Source organism: Ranitomeya imitator, chromosome 3 (genome assembly GCF_032444005.1).
Source record: "Ranitomeya imitator isolate aRanImi1 chromosome 3, aRanImi1.pri, whole genome shotgun sequence".
NCBI classification, from domain to species: Eukaryota; Metazoa; Chordata; class Amphibia; order Anura; family Dendrobatidae; genus Ranitomeya; species Ranitomeya imitator.
In genome coordinates, this window is record NC_091284.1 from 378,652,692 (window position 1) to 378,674,363 (window position 21,672).

Consider the following 21,672-nt stretch of genomic DNA (forward strand, 5'->3'; position numbering starts at 1 on the left):
ATCTCACCTCCTCCTCAGAACTGTTCCTCAACATATAATCCTCTGTCTCCAAACACAGACAGCCCCCTCATGCCTTCTCCTGCTTTCACCTGCTAAGACTTTCTCAATATTGCTCCAAATCCTGGTACTCCTCACCACATTCCCACAGACATTTCTACCTCCCATCCGCGCTCTGTCACAACTTTCTGTAACCTCTCTAACCTTATACCCATTTGCCCAACCCTCGCTTCTCCAGTCCCACTAACAGGAGCTCTATGTAATACTCGCTCTGTCTGCAATAAAATTTCCTACATCAATGATCTTTTCATTACTCACAAACTTTGCTTCCTCGTCATCACCGAAACCTGACTCACCCCCACTGACACAGCCTCTCCTGCTGCACTCTCGTATGGTGGACTCCACCTTTCCCACACCCTCCGCCCCAACAGCAAGCATGGTGGAGGAGTTGGTTTTCTCCTGTCAGATAACTGCTCCTTCACCCACATCCCACTGCCACCCTCTGTTACCCTCCCTTCCTTTGAGGTGCAGTCTGTGTGCAGCATCGATTCCCCCTCCAACATCCAAATGGCTGTCATTTGCCACCCGCCAGGGCCAGCCCCCACTTTCTTCATCCACTCTACCACCTAGCTTCTTCATTTCCTTTCTGCTGAAATCCCCACTATCATCATGGGTAAATTCAACATCCCATTGACACTTCCCTCTCAGCTGCCACTAAACTTCTATCTCTCACTTCCTCCTTCGGCCTCAATCAATGGTCTTCTGCAGCCACTCACAAAGATGCCCACACATTGAACCTCATCTTCACCCGCCTCTGCTCCCTATTTAACCTCTCTAACTCACCTCTACCTCTTTCTGACCACAACCTATTTAAATTTTCTTCCCTCACCACTCCTTGTCCACAATCCCCTCTCCACAAACTTGCACACCCTCGCAGAAATCTTAAACACTTCAATCTCCACTCACTGTCTGAATCCCTCCTCCCTCTTACAGACATAAGTTCCCTACACAATGCGGATGCCGCTACTGCTCTATATAACACTGCAATAGTTGTAGCTCTGAAATCGGTTGCCCCTCTCACACATACCAAAGCTCACAAAGTCAACAGACAGCCCTGGCACACCAGCCTGACCAAAGAACTGAGACCGGTTACAAGGGTTGCTGAGAGAAGATGGAAAAGATTCCACTTCGACGAGCACTTCACCGCATTCAAAAAGTCCCACACTACTTTCAAGGCCACACTCGTTGCAGCAAAACAAACCTACTTTTGATCTCTCACGTCCTCCCTTTTTCACAACCCTAAACAGCACCCCATGCCTCTCTACTCATCTCAGCTGAAGACTTTGCCTCATTTTCAAGCAGAAGATTGATAACATCAGAGATAGTTTTGGTTGACAACCCCCAGAGCCCTTCCTCTTAACTGCTCAGCCCTCCTCCTCCAAAACCAACTTCTTCACCATTACAGAAGATTGACTCTCCACTCTACTCTCAAGATCACATTTCACCACCTGTGCATTGACCCGATCCCATCCAACTTCATCCCAAACCTCACCACAGTCTTCATCCCAAACCTAACCCATCTATTCAATCTGTCATTAACAACTGGTGTTTTCCCCTCAAGCTTTAAACATGCCTCAATCACACCTTTCCTTAAAAGGCCTCTCTTGACCCATCCTTTGCATCTAACTATCACCCCATATCACTTGTCTCCTATGCCTCAAAACTACTGGAACAAGACATCCATCTTGAACTGTCCTCCCACCTCTCTTCTTGCTTCCTCTTCGACCGCTTACAATCTGGCTTCCGGCCGCATCACTCCACTGAAACTGCCCTAACTAAATGACCTTTTAGCCGCCAAAACCAAGCAACACTACTCTGTCCTTCTCCTCCTAGACCTGTCCTCTGCCTTTGAAACAGTGGACCATTCCCTATTATTACAGACCCTCTCATCTCTTGGCATCACTGACTTGGCCCTATCTTGGATCTCATCATACCTAACAGACCGGACATTCAGCGTCTCCCAATCGCACACCACCTCCTCGCCTCGCCCCCTATCTGTCGGAGTCCAGCAAGGTTCAGTCCTAGGGCCTCTGCTTTCTCCATCTACACCTTCAGCCTTGGACAGGTCATAGGATCTCACGGCTTTTAATATCACCTCTATGCTGCTGACACACACATATCTACATCTCTGGACCAGACATCACCTCCCTATTGACCAGAATCCCACAATGTCTGCCTGCTATTTCATCCTTCCTCTCTGCTAGATTTCTAAAATTTAATATGGACAAAACAGAATTCATCATCTTTCTCCCATCTCACTCGACTCCCCCAACAGACCTATCCATTAAAGTAAATGGCTGCTCTCTCTCCCCAGTTCCACAAGCTCGCTGCCTCGAGGTAATCCTTGACACTGATCTCACCTTCAAACCACATATCCAAGCCCTTTCCACTTCCTGCTGACTTCAACTCAAAAATATTTCCTGGATCTTTACATTCCTAAACCAAGAATCTGCAAAAACCCTAGTCCATGCCCTCATCATCTCCAGCCATGACTACTGCAACCTCTTGCCCTGTGGCCTCCCCTCTAACACTCTTGCACCCCTCCAATCTATTCTAAACTCTGCTGCCGACTAATCCACCTGTCCCCCTGCTATTCCCCAGCCTCTCCTCTCAATCCCTGCACTGGCTCCCCATTACACAAAGACTCCAGTTCAAAACTCTAACCATGATATGCAAAGCCATCCACAACCTGTGTCCTCAATACATCTATGACCTAGTCTCCCGATACTTACCTGCACTTACCTGCACTTACCTCCCATCCTCCCAAGATCTCCTTCTATACTCCCCTTTCCTCTCCACTTCCCACAATCGCATACAAGATATCTTCCGCTCATCACCCCTACTCTGGAACTCTTTACCCCAACATTTCAGACTCTCGTCTACCATGGAAACCTTCAAAAAGAATCTGAAGACCTACCTCTTCCGACAAGCCTACAACCTGCAGTAACCACCGATCAACCAAACCACTGCATGACCAGCTCTACCCTCGCTTACTGTATCCTCACCCATCCCTTGTATATTGTGAGCCCTCGCGGGCAAGGTCCTCTCTCCTCCTGTATCAGTCGTGACTTGTATCGTTTAAGATTACTGTACTTGTTTTTGCTATGTATACCCCTTCTCACATGTAAAGTGCCATGGAATAAATGGCGTTTTAACAATATAAGTAAATTAGTCCTATAGAGGGACTAAGTTAAAAAAAAACCCACAGAACGTAAGGACAAAAAAATTGTGAAAAAATATTAAGGCAATAAATATGCATATTTATGTAAAACTAAAAATAAACCGTTACAGTGAACACAATAAAAAATTTGAAAAAAAAACCAAAAACATCATTTGAGGGGGATCTCTGCTGTTTTGTCACTTAGGGGCTCTGGAAATTCTTGGTAAATCCCGAGTCCTGCAGTTTGGCCAAACAGTACTCTGCAGTCTCATTTGGGGTATTGCTATGCTCAGGTGAAATTGTGTAACAAATCATGGAACCATTTTAACCTATTATTATCTATTACCTAATGTGAAAATGGAAAATCTGTGGCTAAAACAACATTTTATTGGTTAAAAATTGTAATTATTTTTCTCAACTTACAGCAGTATAACATTTTGTGAAACACCTGTGGTGTCAATATGCTCACTGCATCCCTAGATAAATTTATCGAGGGGTGTAGTTTGTAAAATTGGGCCACTTTTTGGGGGTTCTGCTCTTCTAGCACCTTATGGGCTCTGCCAACGTAACACCTACAAACCATTCCAGCCAAATCTGCACCCAAGTATGGTGTTCCTTCCCGTCTGAGCTTTGCACTGTGGTGTAAAAGTAGTTTCTGACCACATATGAGGTAAACTCAGGAGACATGGTGTAATAAATTACCAGTATGTTGTCCATTTTCTTCTATTATACCTTTGAAAATTAAAAACTTGGGATGAAAACATAACAGTGAACAAATTTAATTTTACATTTTCACAGCCCAATATTATACAATTCTGTGAATCAGCTGTCGGTTTTTATTGCTCACTGCGCCCCTGAAAAAATTCCTTGAGAGGTGTAGTTTTCAAAACAGGGTAACTTGTGGCAAGTTTCTGACATTTTGTCATCTCAGGGGCTATCCCAATGTGACATGGCATACACAATCTATTCTAGTAAAAATTGCACTCTGAAAGTCAAACATTGCTCCTTCCCATGCGAGCCCTGCCGTGTGCACAAACAGTAGTTACTGACCACATATGGGGTATCAGGGAACTGAGGAGAAATGGCACAACAAATGTTGTGGGCCAGTTTTGCTTGTTACCCCTGTGAAAATGGAAAATTTTGGGCAAAACAACATCTATGTGGAAATAAAGCATAATTCACAGCCCAATATTATAAAATTTTGTGAAGCACCTGTGGGTTTAAGATACTCATCACACCCCTAGATGAATTTATTGAGGGTTTGGTTTCCAAAAAGGGGTCACTTTTGGAGTGTTTCTGCTGTTTTGTTACCTCTGGGGCTTTGCAAATATGACATGGCATCTGCAGCCTGTTGCAGCAAATTTGCACTCCAAAATTCAAATAGCGCTCTTTCCCTTCCAAGCCCTGCCGTGTGCCCAAACGGTAGCTTCTGACCACATATATTTGAAAACTCAAGAGAAATTGCACAAAAATAATGCGGCCCATTTTCTCTTGTTAGCCTTGTGAAAATGAAATATTTAGAACTAAAACAATATTTTCATGGAAAAAAGTCATTTTCATTTTCATGGCCCAATGTAATAGAATTCTGCAAATCACCTGGTTTAAAATGTTCACTTCACCCCATGTAAATTCCTTGAGGGGTGCAGTTTTGAAAGTGACGTAACTTGTGGGGCTTTCTGCTTTGTTTGATACCTCACTTCTTGATTAAACATTTTTCCTCTCCAAAAAGGTGAATGGACCATAGACTTCACTCTCTATGTGAATGAATTTAATTAAAGCACCACTCCAGCATTTTTTTTTTTGCATTGCTGGAGAGGTTCTTCAAATGTAAGGCCCCTGCACTTCACCTTTACTTACCCGCCTCCATCTTCACCTTCTATCGCAGTCTCTCATGTTGATCTCAGCAATGTGTGACCTGCTGGATCGCTCCAGTGTTTGCTGGAGTTAGCCGGAGGTCACTTTTCAATACAAGCTTATGAGAGCCTCGTTCTGGCCTCATTCTGGCTCTCATAAACGTGCATTGCGCGCTTGTGACTTTTACCTCTGACTTCCACTTCGGTCAGAAGATGGCGCAGTGTTACCGGAGAGGTGCCAATAAAAGGTGAAGACAGCGGCAGGTAAGTATAAGACTATGGTCAGAGACCTCGGCTTAGAAGCACCATTCCAGCACTGAGAAAAAAACAAAACCGCTGGAGTGGTGCTTTAATAGTACGACTCTTTCATTACCCTTTATCATATAAAGCTGGAGTCTGTCTGGAGAGGAGTATGGAGTATCTGGTGTGCCTCTTATTCCAAAACTGTAATTCAGCAGGCTAATAGTAGCTCTGGCCCTGCTTCTAGATCAATTAGAGAACCCACCATGTGTTTTCTTCTCAGCCCCCAACTTTTGCATACATACTATATCAATTTTCATATAGACAGTATGCGCAATGTCTATGTCCTTTTTGTGATAATATGAAGTCTTGTATTGTCCTTTAGGATAAGAAATGTCGATCATTTAAGTGTGATGGGACGGACTGCTATAAAACCCAGACTACAGCCCAAACAAAGCAATGTCAAGTTGGAATAAATCATTGTGAGGTAATTTATGCATCACATATTCTACAATCTTTGTTTTAAACACATACTGTATATCGCATCAGGCACAATAGAAAAAAATGGCAATTATAAATTTAAAATGCTTTAAATGTCCCACCTAGATGACCAGTCTATGCAGATTAATTTCTTAATCTGTTCATATATTAGATGGAGATCTATTTTTATGACCAGAAAGAGGATAAAACCGTTTTCAATGGCCACAGTAAGTTATTTAGTTGGCCTTCAGATATGACCTAATTGGACTTAAAATCTATATATATATAGCTGAGTGTGTGTGTATGTATCAAGCCACGCCCACTCCACTGCTGCTGCACTATGAGGCTGTGTATAGAGAAGAGTGAGGCACTGTAGGTGGAGGCTGTGTATAAGGCCACATTCATACGTTCAGTATTTGGTCAGTATTTTACCTCAGTATATATAAGCTAAAACCGCGAGTGGGAGAAAAATAAAGAAGTGGTGACTTGTTTTTGATATACTTTTCCTCTGATTGTTTTACTCCAAGTTTTAGCTTACAAATACTGAGGTAAAAATACTGACGAAATAACGTGTGAACAAGGTCTAAAGGAGAAAAGTGTGGTGCTGCAGAAGAACAAGTAGGCTGTCACTGTGCATACAATACGCTTTATTGCAATTAGTGCAATTTCTCTCAGGATCAAGTGTTTCCAATTGTATATGGAAAAGGAGTGTGAGGTGTTGCCGGAGGAGGCGACTATGAGGGTATGTGCACACGTCCGGATTTTTAGCGTTTTTTTTTGCGGAATTTCGCAATAAAAACGCTATAAATCCGGTAAAAAAAAACGCTAACATTATGCATCCTATCTTTTAGAATGCATTCCGCATTTTTTGTGCAGATGTTAGCGTTTTTATCCGCAAAAAAAAACGCATTCCGCAAAATGAACGGACATGCTCATTCTTTTTGCGGATTTTTTGCGGATTCCATAGCAAAAATGACATTCAGGAAAAAAAAACGCAAAAAATCAGCGCAAAAAAAAACGCGCAAATTCCGCGAGAAATCCGCGCGAAAAAAAAAAACGCGAATTTCTGACAGAATTCTCAGGATTTTGTCAGGAAAAAAACCTGACGTGTGCACATACCCTAAAGGTGAAAAGCTGTGCTTTATGTGCAATATAATCATTAGAATTTGTTATAACTAACCACAGTTGGTTACTATGCCTGGGCAACGCCGGGCTCTTCAGCTAGTATAGAATAATAATGAAAGTTGCACGTTTTTAACCGTATAATTGCCAGAGTTGGGGTTTAGGAACCTCCATGTTCTCTTTGTTTTCAGTAAAGCTTCCTCCTCCTCCTTATGTCCACACAAGACCAGTGAAGCTTGGGTTGACTGTTTGGCTACGTTCAGTAGCTCAGTATCCATGTCAGCCTTCTTTTCTGGTTTGGAATCAGATTTAAAGTGAATCATATCAGCAGGATCTCACGCCCCAAACTATTTACATGTGTATGTAGCTCTTTCACAGACAAGTCCAGCAATGCCTTTACATGACTGGTCTGTTCCTAAATTACTGAGAAATCGGAAGGTATTGGTGTAGTAGACTTTGAAAGCGCTACATGCACATATAAATATTTTGTACTTTGAAAACCTGCTGATAGATTCCCTTTAACAGAGAATTGGACTGACTCACTTACTGAAATAGGCTGGTCGGTCAGCCTCCATCATCACGTCACTGGTCACATTTCAACACAGCGAGGCGGGAAGAATCTCTCATGTGCTGAAGCTAATGAAGATGTGTAGGCTTCGGGACATCAGGACCAGCACTGTTAAAGGCAAAAAATAAGTAATAAAGGGGTTAGATAAGGCTACTTTCACACTTCCGTCGTTTGGGCTACGTCGCAATGCGTCATTTTGGAGAAAAAACACACCCTGCAAAGTTGCCCGCAGGATGCGTTATTTCTCCATAGACTTGCATTAGCGACGCATTGCCACACGTCGCATGCGTCGCGCGATGGATGCGTCGTGCATTGGCGGACCGTCGGCACAAAAAAAGTTCAATGTAACATTTTTTGTGTGACGTGTCTGCCATTTTCGACAGCGCATGCGCGGCTGAAACTCCGCCCCCTCATCACAATGGGCAGCGGATGCGTTGTAAAACTGCATCCGCTGCCCACGTTGTGCTAAATTTAGCACAACGCCCGTCGGTACGTCTGGCCGACGGTTTGCGACGGCCCCGTACCGACGGAAGTGTGAAAGTAGCCTAAGACCACAAAAAGGTATTTTGTTGGCTGGGAAATATGATCTAACAGGTTGTAATAATGTAGTATAACTGAAAGTTGAACCTTTCACAAGATATCAATGCCTGTGTCAAAAGTCTTGAAACATCCCTGGGCATGCGCAGTGCACAGATGAAGCATGGGACAGTACACCCAGCTCCACTGTACATTCCCAGGGTGGCACCGTGAAGCCAAGTCTTGCTCAGCCAAATAGTGGGGAGGACATCAGTAACTAATAGGATGATTACAGTATCTGATGCTGGAGTGAAAGAACACACCGACCAGGGACACATATACCGTTGGTGCAAGCTGTATAGCTCAAGATGTAAAAGGGTCCACATCTACCACCAAAGCAAGTGGAATTGTGCATTATGATAAGCTATTGGACTAAATAAACACTGTACTGAGAACTTGGGTAACACTTTCTTAAAAGGAATCTGTCACCAGGTGTAGAGACATAGACCCAGATTCTTATCATTTCAATAATATCACTGTTTTCTCAGCAGGAAATTAGAGGACTAACAAACCTGCTGCCATGTAGTCCTCCATATTCATGAGCTCTGTATAACCCCACCCCCACCACTGATTGGCAGATTTCTGCCTATACACAGTGTACACAGAAATCTGCCAGTCAATCGTGGGGGCGGGGTTATGCAGAGTTTAGTATTCAGAAAACTGGTAGATCTACATCAGAGAAAACAGGGACTTTACCAAAACTGCAGCAAGCAGTCTAGTAAGTGTCACATCACAGCAATCAGGGTCTCTTTACCCTACGTCATGCTTCTCTCTGGAGTAGGAAAAACCCGGTCACAGGTTCCCCAAAGATGAGATGTAACACTATCCTAGATATACTGCTACAGCATAAACCTATATGCATGCAATATAATTAAACAATATAATATAAGCAATATAATTAAACAATTTCTTTTTTTTTCCATACAGTTGCAAAAAATTGTGAAAAACAGTGTTGTCTCTTATGAGGCGGGCTGCAGCAATACCTGTTCCACCAGCACTAAATCCTGCGCTACCATCACTAATGCTGACTGTTTCCAGGAATGCTGTAATGCTACAACCACTGCATGCTGTATGAAGCTAGACGGACAGGTGCACTTTAACACTGCTTCTCTCCTTCGGAAAGGATCGATCTGGAAGATATTCACTTGTGCCTTCATTGTTATTTTTATCTCTCGCTTCATTTCCTCTTCACATGCATGAATCTGAATTTTCTTATTTAAGTGGTGGTACATATTTGAGAATATTTTTTTTTCTGACTTAAATGCGTGCAAATTTGGCTAAAAATCATTTTTGCGATTGGGTTTCATGAAAAATTCTGCACTGTTTGCATTATATAACTACGATTGTCCGACAGGGAGTTTATAACTTTCTTATGTGTCTAGTTCTCAGCTCCTCTCATCTGATTTATGAACACAGACCACATCAAAGTTGAATCTGCAGGGTAATAAAAAGACCACATAAGCCAAACAGTGCACTTTTTTTCAGAAAACGCATGATTTTTTAGCCCCAAATATATGCATTTAAGTCTAAAATATGTCCCCGGAGGTGAGCAACCCGTTTAATGTGCAACGTGGCTGAACTTTCCGAAGAATTTGTGCTTCGTTTGTTTTGTCCTAAGCCTAAAGATAAGCCTAGACTAACTTTCCTCATACATACTGTAATATTTAGATGTTGCTGGATTCGGTGTCTTATCAACTGAAATGTATTTATACACCTAGAAATATATAAAAAAAGATCAGAACATTTTATTGTCTTCAGCCCTATGTAGCACTTTGGCTTCCTTCAATGATTTGACTCGTCTCCTGAAATAATACAAACAAGTTTCTTATTTTTCGAATGATAAAACACACTTGACCATTAGGAGCAGCTAATATAAGAAGGATAAAAATTAAAAAAAAAGGATGCAGAATTTACACTTCATAATTCACGATAAAGGCTATATATATTATTCGCTAATTAACTATCCTTTAAAGTGAGTGTGTTGTCAAAAAAATGACCTATTGCTTGCTGTTTGATCTTTTTTTTTTTTCAAATCATAATCTGTATTTTTTAATAAAAAAATAGAAATCTTACAATTTTCAATTTGGTCAAAGAGGCTATTTTAGACAATTAAATCCTGTTCTTTACTAAAGAGTTTTCAGAAGCCTCATTATCATCATAGACAGGATTACAATGACATGTAACACTTCAATACACAGCTGATTAACATATGATTCACCATTCACAACTCATCCTACCTTTACAATCATCTTTGCACGCTCTCATTAGATGCTTTAATACAAAATATAGGGTCTGAGCCAAACTATTGCTGCTAATGTGCATGTGAATTTCCTGAAAGAACAGGAAATATGGGTTCAGAATAGCCCTAATGGCCAGTGTGAAAATTGCAAGATTTATCATTTTTAAACATAGGTCATGATATGAAACATTATCACTCATTTTTTATCAAATAGATTTAAACATAAAAATCCGATTCGGACAGAGGGTCGTTTCTGATGACATATTCCTTTTAATGAAGTGGAATGTGGTTCGTTACAACACAGCTAATTAATAAAGGTGATAAGCGTACTACTGTAATGGATCAAGTACATGGCATAGTTCAAGAGCAATGACTCATACAAGAAAGTAAGAGAGATGTTCATCCATGACAAGCTGGTAAAGAATAAGGACCCCTATCTCACCATTAACCCCTTTACCCCCAAGGGTGGTTTGCACGTTAATGACCGGGCCAATTTTTACAATTCTGACCACTGTCCCTTTATGAGGTTATAACTCCGAAACGCTTCAACGGATCCTGGTGATTCTGACATTGTTTTCTCGTGACATATTGTACTTCATGATAGTGGTAAAATTTCTTTGATAGTACCTGCGTTTATTTGTGAAAAAAACGGAAATTTGGCGAAAATTTTGAAAATTTCGCAATTTTCAAACTTTGAATTTTTATGCAATTAAATCACAGAGATATGTCACACAAAATACTTAATAAGTAACATTTCCCACATGTCTCCTTTACATCAGCATAATTTTGGAACCAATTTTTTTTTTTGTTAGGGAGTTATAAGGGTTAAAAGTTGACCAGCAATTTCTCATTTTTACAACACCATTTTTTTTTAGGGACCACGTCTCATTTGAAGTCATTTTGAGGGGTCTATATGATAGAAAATGCCCAAGTGTGACACCATTCTAAAAACTGCACCCCTCAAGGTGCTCAAAACCACATTCAAGAAGTTTATTAACCATTCAGGTGTTTAATAGGAATTTTTGGAATGTTTAAATAAAAATGAACATTTAACTTTTTTACACAAAAAATTTACTTCAGCTCCAATTTGTTTTATTTTACCAAGGGTAACAGGAGAAATTGGACCCAAAAAGTTGTTGTCCAATTTGTCCTGAGTACGCTGATACCCCATATGTGGCAGTAAACCACTGTTTGGGCGCATGGGAGAGCTCGGAAGTGAAGGAGCGCTATTTGACTTTTCAATGCAAAATTGACAGGAATTGAGATGGGACGCCATGTTGCGTTTGGAGAGCCACTGATGTGCCTAAACATTGAAACCCCCCACAAGTGACACCATTTTGGAAAGTAGACCCCCTAAGGAACTTATCTGGATGTGTGGTGAGCACTTTGACCCACCAAGTGCTTCACAGAAGTTTATAATGCAGAACCGTAAAAATAAAAAATCATATTTTTTCACAAAAATTATATTTTTGCCCCCAATTTTTTATTTTTCCAAGGGTAAGAGAAGAAATTGGACCTCAAAAGTTGTTGTCCAATTTGTCCTGAGTACGCTGATACCCCATATGTGGCAGTAAACCACTGTTTGGGCGCATGGGAGAGCTCGGAAGGGAAGGAGCGCAGTTTGACTTTTCAATGCAAAATTGACAGAAATTGAGATGGGACGCCATGTTGCGTTTGGAGAGCCACTGATGTGCCTAAACATTGAAACCCCCCACAAGTGACACCATTTTGGAAAGTAGACCCCCTAAGGAACTTATCTAGAGGTGTGGTGAGCACTTTGACCCACCAAGTGCTTCACAGAAGTTTATAATGCAGAACCGTAAAAATAAAAAATCATATTTTTTCACAAAAATTATATTTTTGCCCCCAATTTTTTATTTTTCCAAGGGTAAGAGAAGAAATTGGACCACAAAAGTTGTTGTCCAATTTGTCCCGAGTACGCTGATACCCCATATGTGGCAGTAAACCACTGTTTGGGCGCATGGGAGAGCTCGGAAGGGAAGGAGCGCCGTTTGACTTTTCAATGCAAAATTGACAGGAATTGAGATGGGACGCCATGTTGCGTTTGGAGAGCCACTGATGTGCCTAAACATTGAAACCCCCCACAAGTGACACCATTTTGGAAAGTAGACCCCCTAAGGAACTTATCTGGATGTGTGGTGAGCACTTTGACCCACCAAGGGCTTCACAGAAGTTTATAATGCAGAGCCATAAAAATAAAACAAAATTTTTTTCCCACAAAAATTATTTTTTAGCCCCCAGTTTTGTATTTTCCCTAGGGTAACAGGAGAAATTGGACCCCAAAAGTTGTTGTCCAATTTGTCCTGAGTACGCTGATACCCCATATGTGGGGGGGAACCACCGTTTGGGCGCATGGGAGGGTTCGGAAGGGAAGGAGCGCCATTTGGAATGCAGACTTAGATGGAATGGTCTGCAGGCGTCACATTGCGTTTGCAGAGCCCCTAATGTACCTAAACAGTAGAAACCCCCCACAAGTGACACCATTTTGGAAAGTAGACCCCCTAAGGAACTCATCTTGATGTGTTGTGAGAGCTTTGAACCCCCAAGTATTTCACTACAGTTTATAACGCAGAGCCATGCAAATAAAAAATATTTTTTTTTCCACAAAAATTATATTTTAGCCCCCAGTTTTGTATTTTTCCAAGGTTAGCAGGAGAAATTGGACCCTAAATGTTGTTGTCCAATTTGTCCTGAGTACGCTGATACCCGATATGTTGGGGGGAACCACCGTTTGGGCGCATGGGAGGGCTTGGAAGGGAAGGAGCATCATTTGGAATGCAGACTTAGATGGATTGGTCTGCAGGCGTCACATTGCGTTTGCAGAGCCCCTAATGTACCTAAACAGTAGAAACCCCCCACAAGTGACCCCATATTGGAAACTAGACCCCTCAATGAACTTATCTAGATGTGTTGTGAGAACTTTGAACCCCCAAGTGTTTCACTACAGTTTATAACGCAGAGCCGTGAAAATAAAAAATCTTTTTGTTTTCCCACAAAAATTATTTTTTAGCCCCCAGTTTTGTATTTTCCCAAGGGTAACAGGAGAAATTGGTCCACAAAAGTTGTTGTCCAATTTGTCCTGAGTACGCTGATACCCCATATGTTGGGGTAAACCCCTGTTTGGGCACACAGGAGAGCTCGGAAGGGAAGGAGCACTGTTTTACTTTTTCAACGCAGAATTGGCTGGAATTGAGATCGGACGCCATGTCGTGTTTGGAGAGCCCCTGATGTGCCGAAACAGTGGAAACCCCCCAATTATAACTGAAACCCTAATCTAAACACACCCCTAACCCTAATTCCAACGGTAACCCTAACCACACCTCTAACCCTGACACACCCCTAACCCTAATCCCAACCCTATTCCCAACTGTAAATGTAATCTAAACCCTAACCCTAACTTTAGCCCCAACCCTAACTGTAGCCCCAACCCTAACCCTAACCCTAGCCCTAACCCTAGCCCTAACCCTAGCCCTAACCCTAGCCCTAACCCTAACCCTAGCCCTAACCCTAGCCCTAACCCTAACCCTAGCCCTAACCCTAGCCCTAACCCTAGCCCTAACCCTAACCCTAGCCCTAACCCTAGCCCTAACCCTAACCCTAACCCTAGCCCTAACCCTAGCCCTAACCCTAGCCCTAACCCTAGCCCTAACCCTAACCCTAGCCCTAACCCTAGCCCTAGCCCTAACCCTAGCCCTAACCCTAACCCTAATCCTAGCCCTAACCCTAGCCCTAATGGGAAAATGGAAATAAATACATTTTTTTTTATTTTTCCCTAACTAAGGGGGTGATGAAGGGGGGTTTGATTTACTTTTATAGCGAGTTTTTTAGCGGATTTTTATGATTGGCAGCCGTCACACACTGAAAGACCTATTTTATTGCAAAAAATATTTTTTGCAATACCACATTTTGAGAGCTATAATTTTTCCATATTTTGGTCCACAGAGTCATGTGAGGTCTTGTTTTTTGCGGGACGAGTTGACGTTTTTATTGAAAACATTTTTGGGCACGTGACATTTTTTTATCGCTTTTTATTCCGATTTTTGTGAGGAAGAATGACCAAAAGCCAGCTATTCATGAATTTCTATTGGGGGAGGCGTTTATACCGTTCCACGTTTGGTAAAATTGATAAATCAGTTTTATTCTTCGGGTCAGTACGATTACAGCGATACCTCATTTATATCATTTTTTTATGGTTTGGTGCTTTTATACGATAAAAACTATTTTACAGAAAAAATAATTATTTTTGCATCGCTTTATTCTCAGGACTATAACTTTTTTATTTTTTTGCTGATGATGCTGTATGGCGGCTCTTTTTTTGCGGGACAATATGACGCTTTCAGCGGTACCATGGTTATTTATATCTGTCCTTTTGATCGCGTGTTATTCCACTTTTTGTTCGGCGGTATGATAATAAAGCGTTGTTTTTTGCCTCGTTTTTTTTTTTTTTTCTTACGGTGTTTACTGAAGGGGTTAACTAGTGGGACAGTTTTATAGGTCGGGTCGTTACGGACGCGGCGATACTAAATATGTGTACTTTTATTGTTTTTTTTTTTTATTTAGATGAAGAAATGTATTTATGGGAATAATATTTTTTTTTTTTTTTTCATTATTTTGGAATATTTTTTTTTATTTTTTTTACACATTTGGAAAATTTTTTTTTAACTTTTTTACTTTGTCCCAGGGGGGGACATCACAGATCAGTGATCTGACAGTTTGCACAGCACTCTGTCAGATCACTGATCTGATAGAAGTGCAGGCTGCTTCACAGTGCCTGCTCTAAGCAGGCACTGTGAAGCCACCTCCCTCCCTGCAGGACCCGGATCCGCGGCCATCTTGGATCCGGGGCTCGAGCAGGGAGGGAGGTGAGGAGACCCTCGCAGCAACGCGATCACATCGCGTTGCTGCGGGGGGCTCAGGGAAGCCCGCAGGGAGCCCCCTCCCTGCGCGGTGCTTCCCTGCACCGCCGGCACATCGCGATCATCTTTGATCGCGGTGTGCCAGGGGTTAATGTGCCGGGGGCGGTCCGTGACCGCTCCTGGCACATAGTGCCGGATGTCAGCTGCGATAAGCAGCTGACACCCGGCCGCGATCGGCCGCGCTCCCCCCGTGAGCGCGGCCGATCGGCTATGACGTACTATCCCGTCCAGGGTCAGATAAGCCCAGGGCACCTCGACGGGATAGTACGTCTAAGGTCACAGAGGGGTTAAAGGGGTTCTCTGGTGAAAACAAGTTATCACCTCTCCACAGGACCTACACCAACTGATAAATTGGGGAATTTTTATTCCCATTATGAAATGGTGTGGTAGAGCAGACATGACACCCAGGTAGATAAATATGTAATTTGGATGAAATATGAATGATAATATTCCTGAGAATAATGGATGCAGCATGTATTTAGTTACAATTTATTATTATATACAACTCACTGTCATTTCTATTATAATGTATACAAAAAAACTTACATTTCAATAGTATAAAGACTTATAATTATATTGACGACAATGTATATTTTAACAATATAAGCAAGCAAATAAAGACGACAAAATGTATAGTGGCACATATTTTTATATGTATTATAGTCTTGATTTAACAGCTATTCATATTATAACCTTCTTAGGTCCCATGGCTAAACTCGGAGACCGGAATTAACTATAGCATTTACTTTATCATGTGTTCAAAGTTTATTACACATTTAGCAAGAAGAAAAATAAGATTGTGGCTTTCCAAAAAAAATGAAGCAATTAAGGAAGTCTTTCAGCAGAAAATGACTGTTCAAACCAAGCACAGATGAACTCTTAGCATGGCCAAACAAATCAAAGCACCATCGCAACTACTTGATTTGCATCTATCCCACTTTTTGGCTGGACTGCTCTGGTATACAGGAGCCACGTGAGGGTAGAGATAGATATAAAAAAAAAACAAGTAAGTGGGAAGGTGCACTGAACTGCTCAGCCATCTTAAGGGTGTACTGAGTTCCTGTGCTTAGTTTGAACAGTTATTTTGTGCTGGCAGATTCCCTCTAAATATGTTGTCTGGCACCTTAGGGTAGATCATCAATGTCTGATCAGTGGGGGTGTGACACCCTGCTCCCCCAGTGATCAGCTGTTACTGGTGTTAATGGAACTGCTCAGTTATGGAGCTGCACAGCTCCATGAACAGAATATTGGTTGCAGCTGGGTACTGCACATCCACCCCCTAGTGATTTGAATATGGGCCAGATGTGCAGTAAACGGCAGCGGCCACTATACAGTTGATGGAGCTGTGCAGCTCCGTAACTGATAAGTTCTGGCACCTAATACGCGTCGGTGCCTGGTGTTGCACTCCCACCGATCAGACATTGATGACCTATTCTATGTCCAGGACAACACCATTAAAGAAAATTGTTGAATTTGCAACTGTAACATGTACCGTACTTTATGAGTTCTAATGTACTTGTAAGATCATTCAGGTACAAAAACAGTAAAATAGTAAGAGTGTTCGCAATTGGGTGGCACTAAAATAAAAAAAACTGAAAAAAAACCCATGACTAACCTTACTATTTATTTAATTTCTTTTAAAATGTATTTGTTTTGTAATGCCATCAGTTGAAATGATCCATTATAAGTGGATACTGTATGTTCTCAGAGTTTATAATAAACACTATATTGAAATTCAGTCTACAAAGGACTCATTTACATAACCGCATTAATCTGGAGAGCGTTACGACAGCACTTACATTTTTATGTCTATTCAAAACCTGATGACCGCTGTATCTGTTTCCTCAACTAAAATCCCTATTTTAATGATCCCACATTCAAAATGGCTGCCACATTGGCATAAAGCAGTAGTAAAGCTGAACCATGCATCAACATCCCAGGAAAGCAAGGTTTAGACTTAGCACTGTGCTCTCCATGCCACTTCGATGGCCATCTTGGATAAAATTGGTCTGGAATGCTTATATCAGTAGATAAGGCAGAAGGAGGCATATGGAAAGTACCAATTTGAGTGACTATGTATGACAAATGCATAGCCACTTTCAGTGCCAAGGTAGAAGGTCGTTCTAACCTTAACAAGCTTCAGCAATCACCAGACTAAGTGACCATTGTTACTTCCAGATATATGTCTATGGCAAGGAGGAATTCCGACAAGCCTACAACCTGCAGTAACCACCGATCGACCAAACCACTGCACGACCAGCTCTGCCCTCATCTACTGTATGCTTACCCATGCCTTGTAGACAGGGCCAGCGTCAGCACCCGGCGCACCTGGGCAAATGCCGGGGCCCTAGCGAGAGAGGGGGGCCCACTCACGCTGTCATAGATACAGCTGGGAGAGCAGAGCAGGAGAACATGCTCTCTCCGCCCACAAAGTCACTGCTGGCTGCCTTCTCTTAACCCCTACGTGCCAGCTCTGACACAAAGATCTTCTCACTCAGTCAGTGCAGCCAGGCAGGCACACATAGGGGTTAAGAGAAGGCAGCCAGTGTGACATTGTTTGTGGGCGGAGAGAGCACGTTCTCCTGCTCTGATCTCCACCCCTGGCTGGCTGCAGTGCTGCTGAACTTATCAGGCAGATTCCAGAGGAGCTCCTACCAGTGCCTGAGTGAGTGGCGCTGCTATATACTACATGGGCAGCTGGGCTGCTATATACTACGTGGGCTGGGCTGCTATATACTACGTGGGCTGCTATATACTACATGGGCTGCGCTGCTATATACTACGTGGGCTGCTATATACTACATGGGCTGCTATATACTACGTGGGCTGCTATATACTACGTGGGCTGGGCTGCTATATACTACGTGGGCTGCTATATACTACATGGGCTGCTATATACTACGTGGGCCAGGCTGCTATATACTACATGGGCTGGGCTGCTATATACTACGTGGGCTGTGTTATATACTACGTGGGCAGTGTTATATACTGCGTTGGCAGTGTTATATACTACGTGGGCTGCTATATACTACGTGGGCAGAGCTTTATGCTACTGTGTGGCTGTGCTATATACTACTATGTGGGCAGTGCTGTATACTACTATGTGGGCAGTGCTGTATACTACTGTGTGGACTGTGCTATATACTACTGTGTGGGCTGTGCTATACACTATTGTGGGCTGTGCTATATACTACTGTGTGGGCTGTGCTATATACTACTGTGTGGGCTGTGCTATATACTACTGTATGGGCTGTGCTGTATACTACTGTGTGGGCAGTGCTGTATACTACTATGTGGGCTGTGCTGTATACTACATGGCTGTCCTATAAACTACGTGGGCCGTGTTATATACTATGTGGCTGTGCTATATACTATATGGGCTGTTATATGATACGTGGGCTGTGCTATATACTACGTGGCTGCGTTATATGCTACGTGGGCTGTTATATACTACATGGCTGTGTTATGTACTACGTGGGCTGTGTTATATACTACATGGCTGTGTTTATATGCGATCATGAATCGTGGTATGTGTTAAAGGGGGGGCCCACTGAGACTCTTTCGCCCGGAGCCCTCAAAAACCTGGAGCCGGCCCTGACTGACAGCATTACAGACTGCTGTAGATAAGCCCCCTGATGCCGGTGGCCTTAGCATATAGGAGAATTTTGAGGTGACAGGTTCTCTTTAAAAAAAAAAGACACAGCCGGAAAAAAGTATTTTCATATTCTTAATTTCACCATACAGTATTCTGTAATGCTGTAGATAAGCCCCGATGTATCCTGAAAGATGAGAAAAAGAGGTTATATTATACTCACCTGGGGGCGTTCCAACTGCGGTCTGGTCCGATGGGCGCTGCGGTCCGGTCTGGGGCCTCCTATTTTCTTACGATGACGTCCTCTTCTTGTCGTGATGCTGTGGCTGCGGCACAGGAGTACTTTGTCTGCCCTGTTGAGGGCAGAGCAAAGTACTGCAGTGCGCAGTCTCTGGACCTCTCTGACCTTTCCCGGCACCTGCGCACTGCAGTACTTTGCTCTGCCCTCAACAGGGCAGACAAAGTACGACTGCGCCAGAGCTGCGGCGTGAAGACAAGAAGAGGACGTCATGGAATGAAGATGGGAGGCCCCGGAGCGGACCACGACGCCCACCGCAGCGGGATCGGCCCTGGGTGAGTATAATCTAACCTCTTTTTCTTATCTTTCAGGTTACATCGGGGGCTTTTCTACAGTATTCCAGAATGCTGTAGATAAGCTCCTGATGCTGGTGGGCTTTGCTTAACTTCCATTTTGCGGGTGACAGGTTCCCTTTAGCATCTCAACCCCCTGTTTGTGGAATATAGTCCAAATCCCAATTCTCTATCAGAGATAAAGAGTAAATAGATATTTTCACCTCGCATATATCCCGTGAATACAAATATCCTTCTATCAGAAAAAATTATTAATCTGCCACATTTTATTTCATGGGTGATATAGATGAATAAAAAAAGGGAACAGTGTCACCATTTATAGCTTCTTTCCTATTCCCTTTTTCCTCCTTTAACCGCAGTTGAAGGAGTTCGGGTCCCAATATAATCCCTGTCAGTCCCTAGTTTTGGCTGACCCTGGTACTCCAATGACTCTCACCCTTACAAGGGTAGTCCACAGCTAGCCCTTTCCCTAGCCAGCCCTGGACTGACCCTGTGTGCCTCCCAACGTGTTTCTTCAGCAATGTGATTCATCAGGGGATTGGCACCTTAGTCCTTATTAGGAGCATCTGGGCAGCATCTCCCTTCAGTTGGGAGAGAAAAGGAAATGGCAACAGTATTCATCAATTCACCACCCCTCTTAAGTAGCATGTGTCATTAATGTGATAGTTAAGACGCTTGGTCTACACATTATAAGTTCATCAACGTATAGTCCCATTAGTTATTCATTTACCCAGGGGTGTAGACAATCAAATAAATTAGTCCCAATAACATCTCTCACTTGTTCTTTTTCCCTAGTCTCAATTCCATTGTATGCGAGCAGAAGATCCACATGTAGTGAGTTCTCCTGTGTCTCAGGCGTTCATTTCCGGGTTGTTGGACCGCAAGAGCGTTCCATTTACCTCATTTCCGGTCCCTGGAACGAATTTCCTCCACCGGAACGCAGGGACAATTCATATACCTCATTTACGGTACATGGAACGCATGCCCTCCACCGCACCACTTCCAGGTCGTTCACATGCGCTCCATCTGTACTTATATCATATTCCCCCTTTCAATTTTCAGATCGCTTTGCCTTCCAGCATTCTTTTTTTTTTTTTTAAACTCTTTTTATTGAAAGATTCCACAAAATAATATAACAGGCATGTGACATTGCAGTGTAAAATCAGAGTAATCCATCAAATCATCATTCACAATATCAATGATAAAATCATACTTTCAATGACAAAACAAATAAATAAAATACCGTAAGTAAAATAGAACATTAAACACAATGTATTCTCAGCAGCATTGCACCATCAACCAAGAAGTTCTTTATCAAGGTTCTGAGTATGTAACAGTTCAGGTTATAATAAGCAAATATTCTTGAGTCCACATAGAGCATCACGTTCATGCACTGAAAAAGAGAAACCTCAGGGATTATATCTCGCGGTTGAAGAAATCATGGCACCAGGGGCTAGGTGAGTCAGGGGTGAATTGCACCACCTTTTCCAAATTCTATGAAATTTCTGGGGACAGCCTCTGTTCCTATATAATATGTTCTCATATGGAATTATATCGTTCACTAATTTTTTCCACTGATTGATTGAAGGAGACTTAACGTCCATCCACCTCAGCGCTATCGCTTTTCTAGCCATAAACAGATCCTCTCTGACCAATATTCTGTCATAATGTAAGCCCTCCCCCATCCATAATAAAGAATTATAGTGGGGGTCTCATGGACACACAGGCCCTGAATGAAGGCTGTTTGCCGATCTGTGGTGTTTTTATGAGGTAAATTTACAATAAGGAGTTAGCTGTGGTAACTATGCCATGAGCGGTTTAAACTGGTTATTTCCAGCTGTTTGGCGCTGGAAATAACGGTTTCTCATTGGTGGACTGTGGTTTGGCGGGCTTTTTATGGGTTATAAAAAGCCCTGTATTTTGGATTTTACCTCACTCATCGGTTACCTGAAGAAACCGAAGATACCTGGAGAAGGATGGAGAGCCTGTTACAGCAGATCCTGTCGAGGGCCGGCCATGAGGACGGGGCGGACTGGCTTAGGAGCTGCCTTGCTGTAAAACCTTTACTGGCAGCTTCCGACGCCACCCCCCTTACTCCGGTGCCGCTGCCCCCGGTATGCCCGCTGAGTCAAGTGGGAGAGCTGGCGGCGGACCATTCCAGCCGGGGGAGGAAGAAGACGCCCCGGAGATCTTACTCACCGCCGCAGCATCCGACAAGGTCCGGCAGCCGTGCACCGGATGTACGTAGGAGGTCCCA

General features: G+C 42.8%; 1 protein-coding gene across 1 annotated transcript in view; it reads left to right on the plus strand.

Annotated features, from left to right (window-relative positions):
- LOC138669989 (uncharacterized) overlaps nt 1-9,404 on the plus strand; it is a 171,959-nt gene extending 162,555 nt beyond the window's left edge. Inside the window, exons 9-10 of the mRNA XM_069756922.1 lie at nt 5,696-5,797; nt 8,984-9,404. Of these exons, the coding sequence (XP_069613023.1) occupies nt 5,696-5,797; nt 8,984-9,256 (375 nt within the window). The 3' untranslated portion in view covers nt 9,257-9,404. The remainder of the gene's footprint in view (nt 1-5,695; nt 5,798-8,983) is intronic.
- The last annotated feature ends 12,268 nt before the right edge of the window (nt 9,405-21,672 follow it).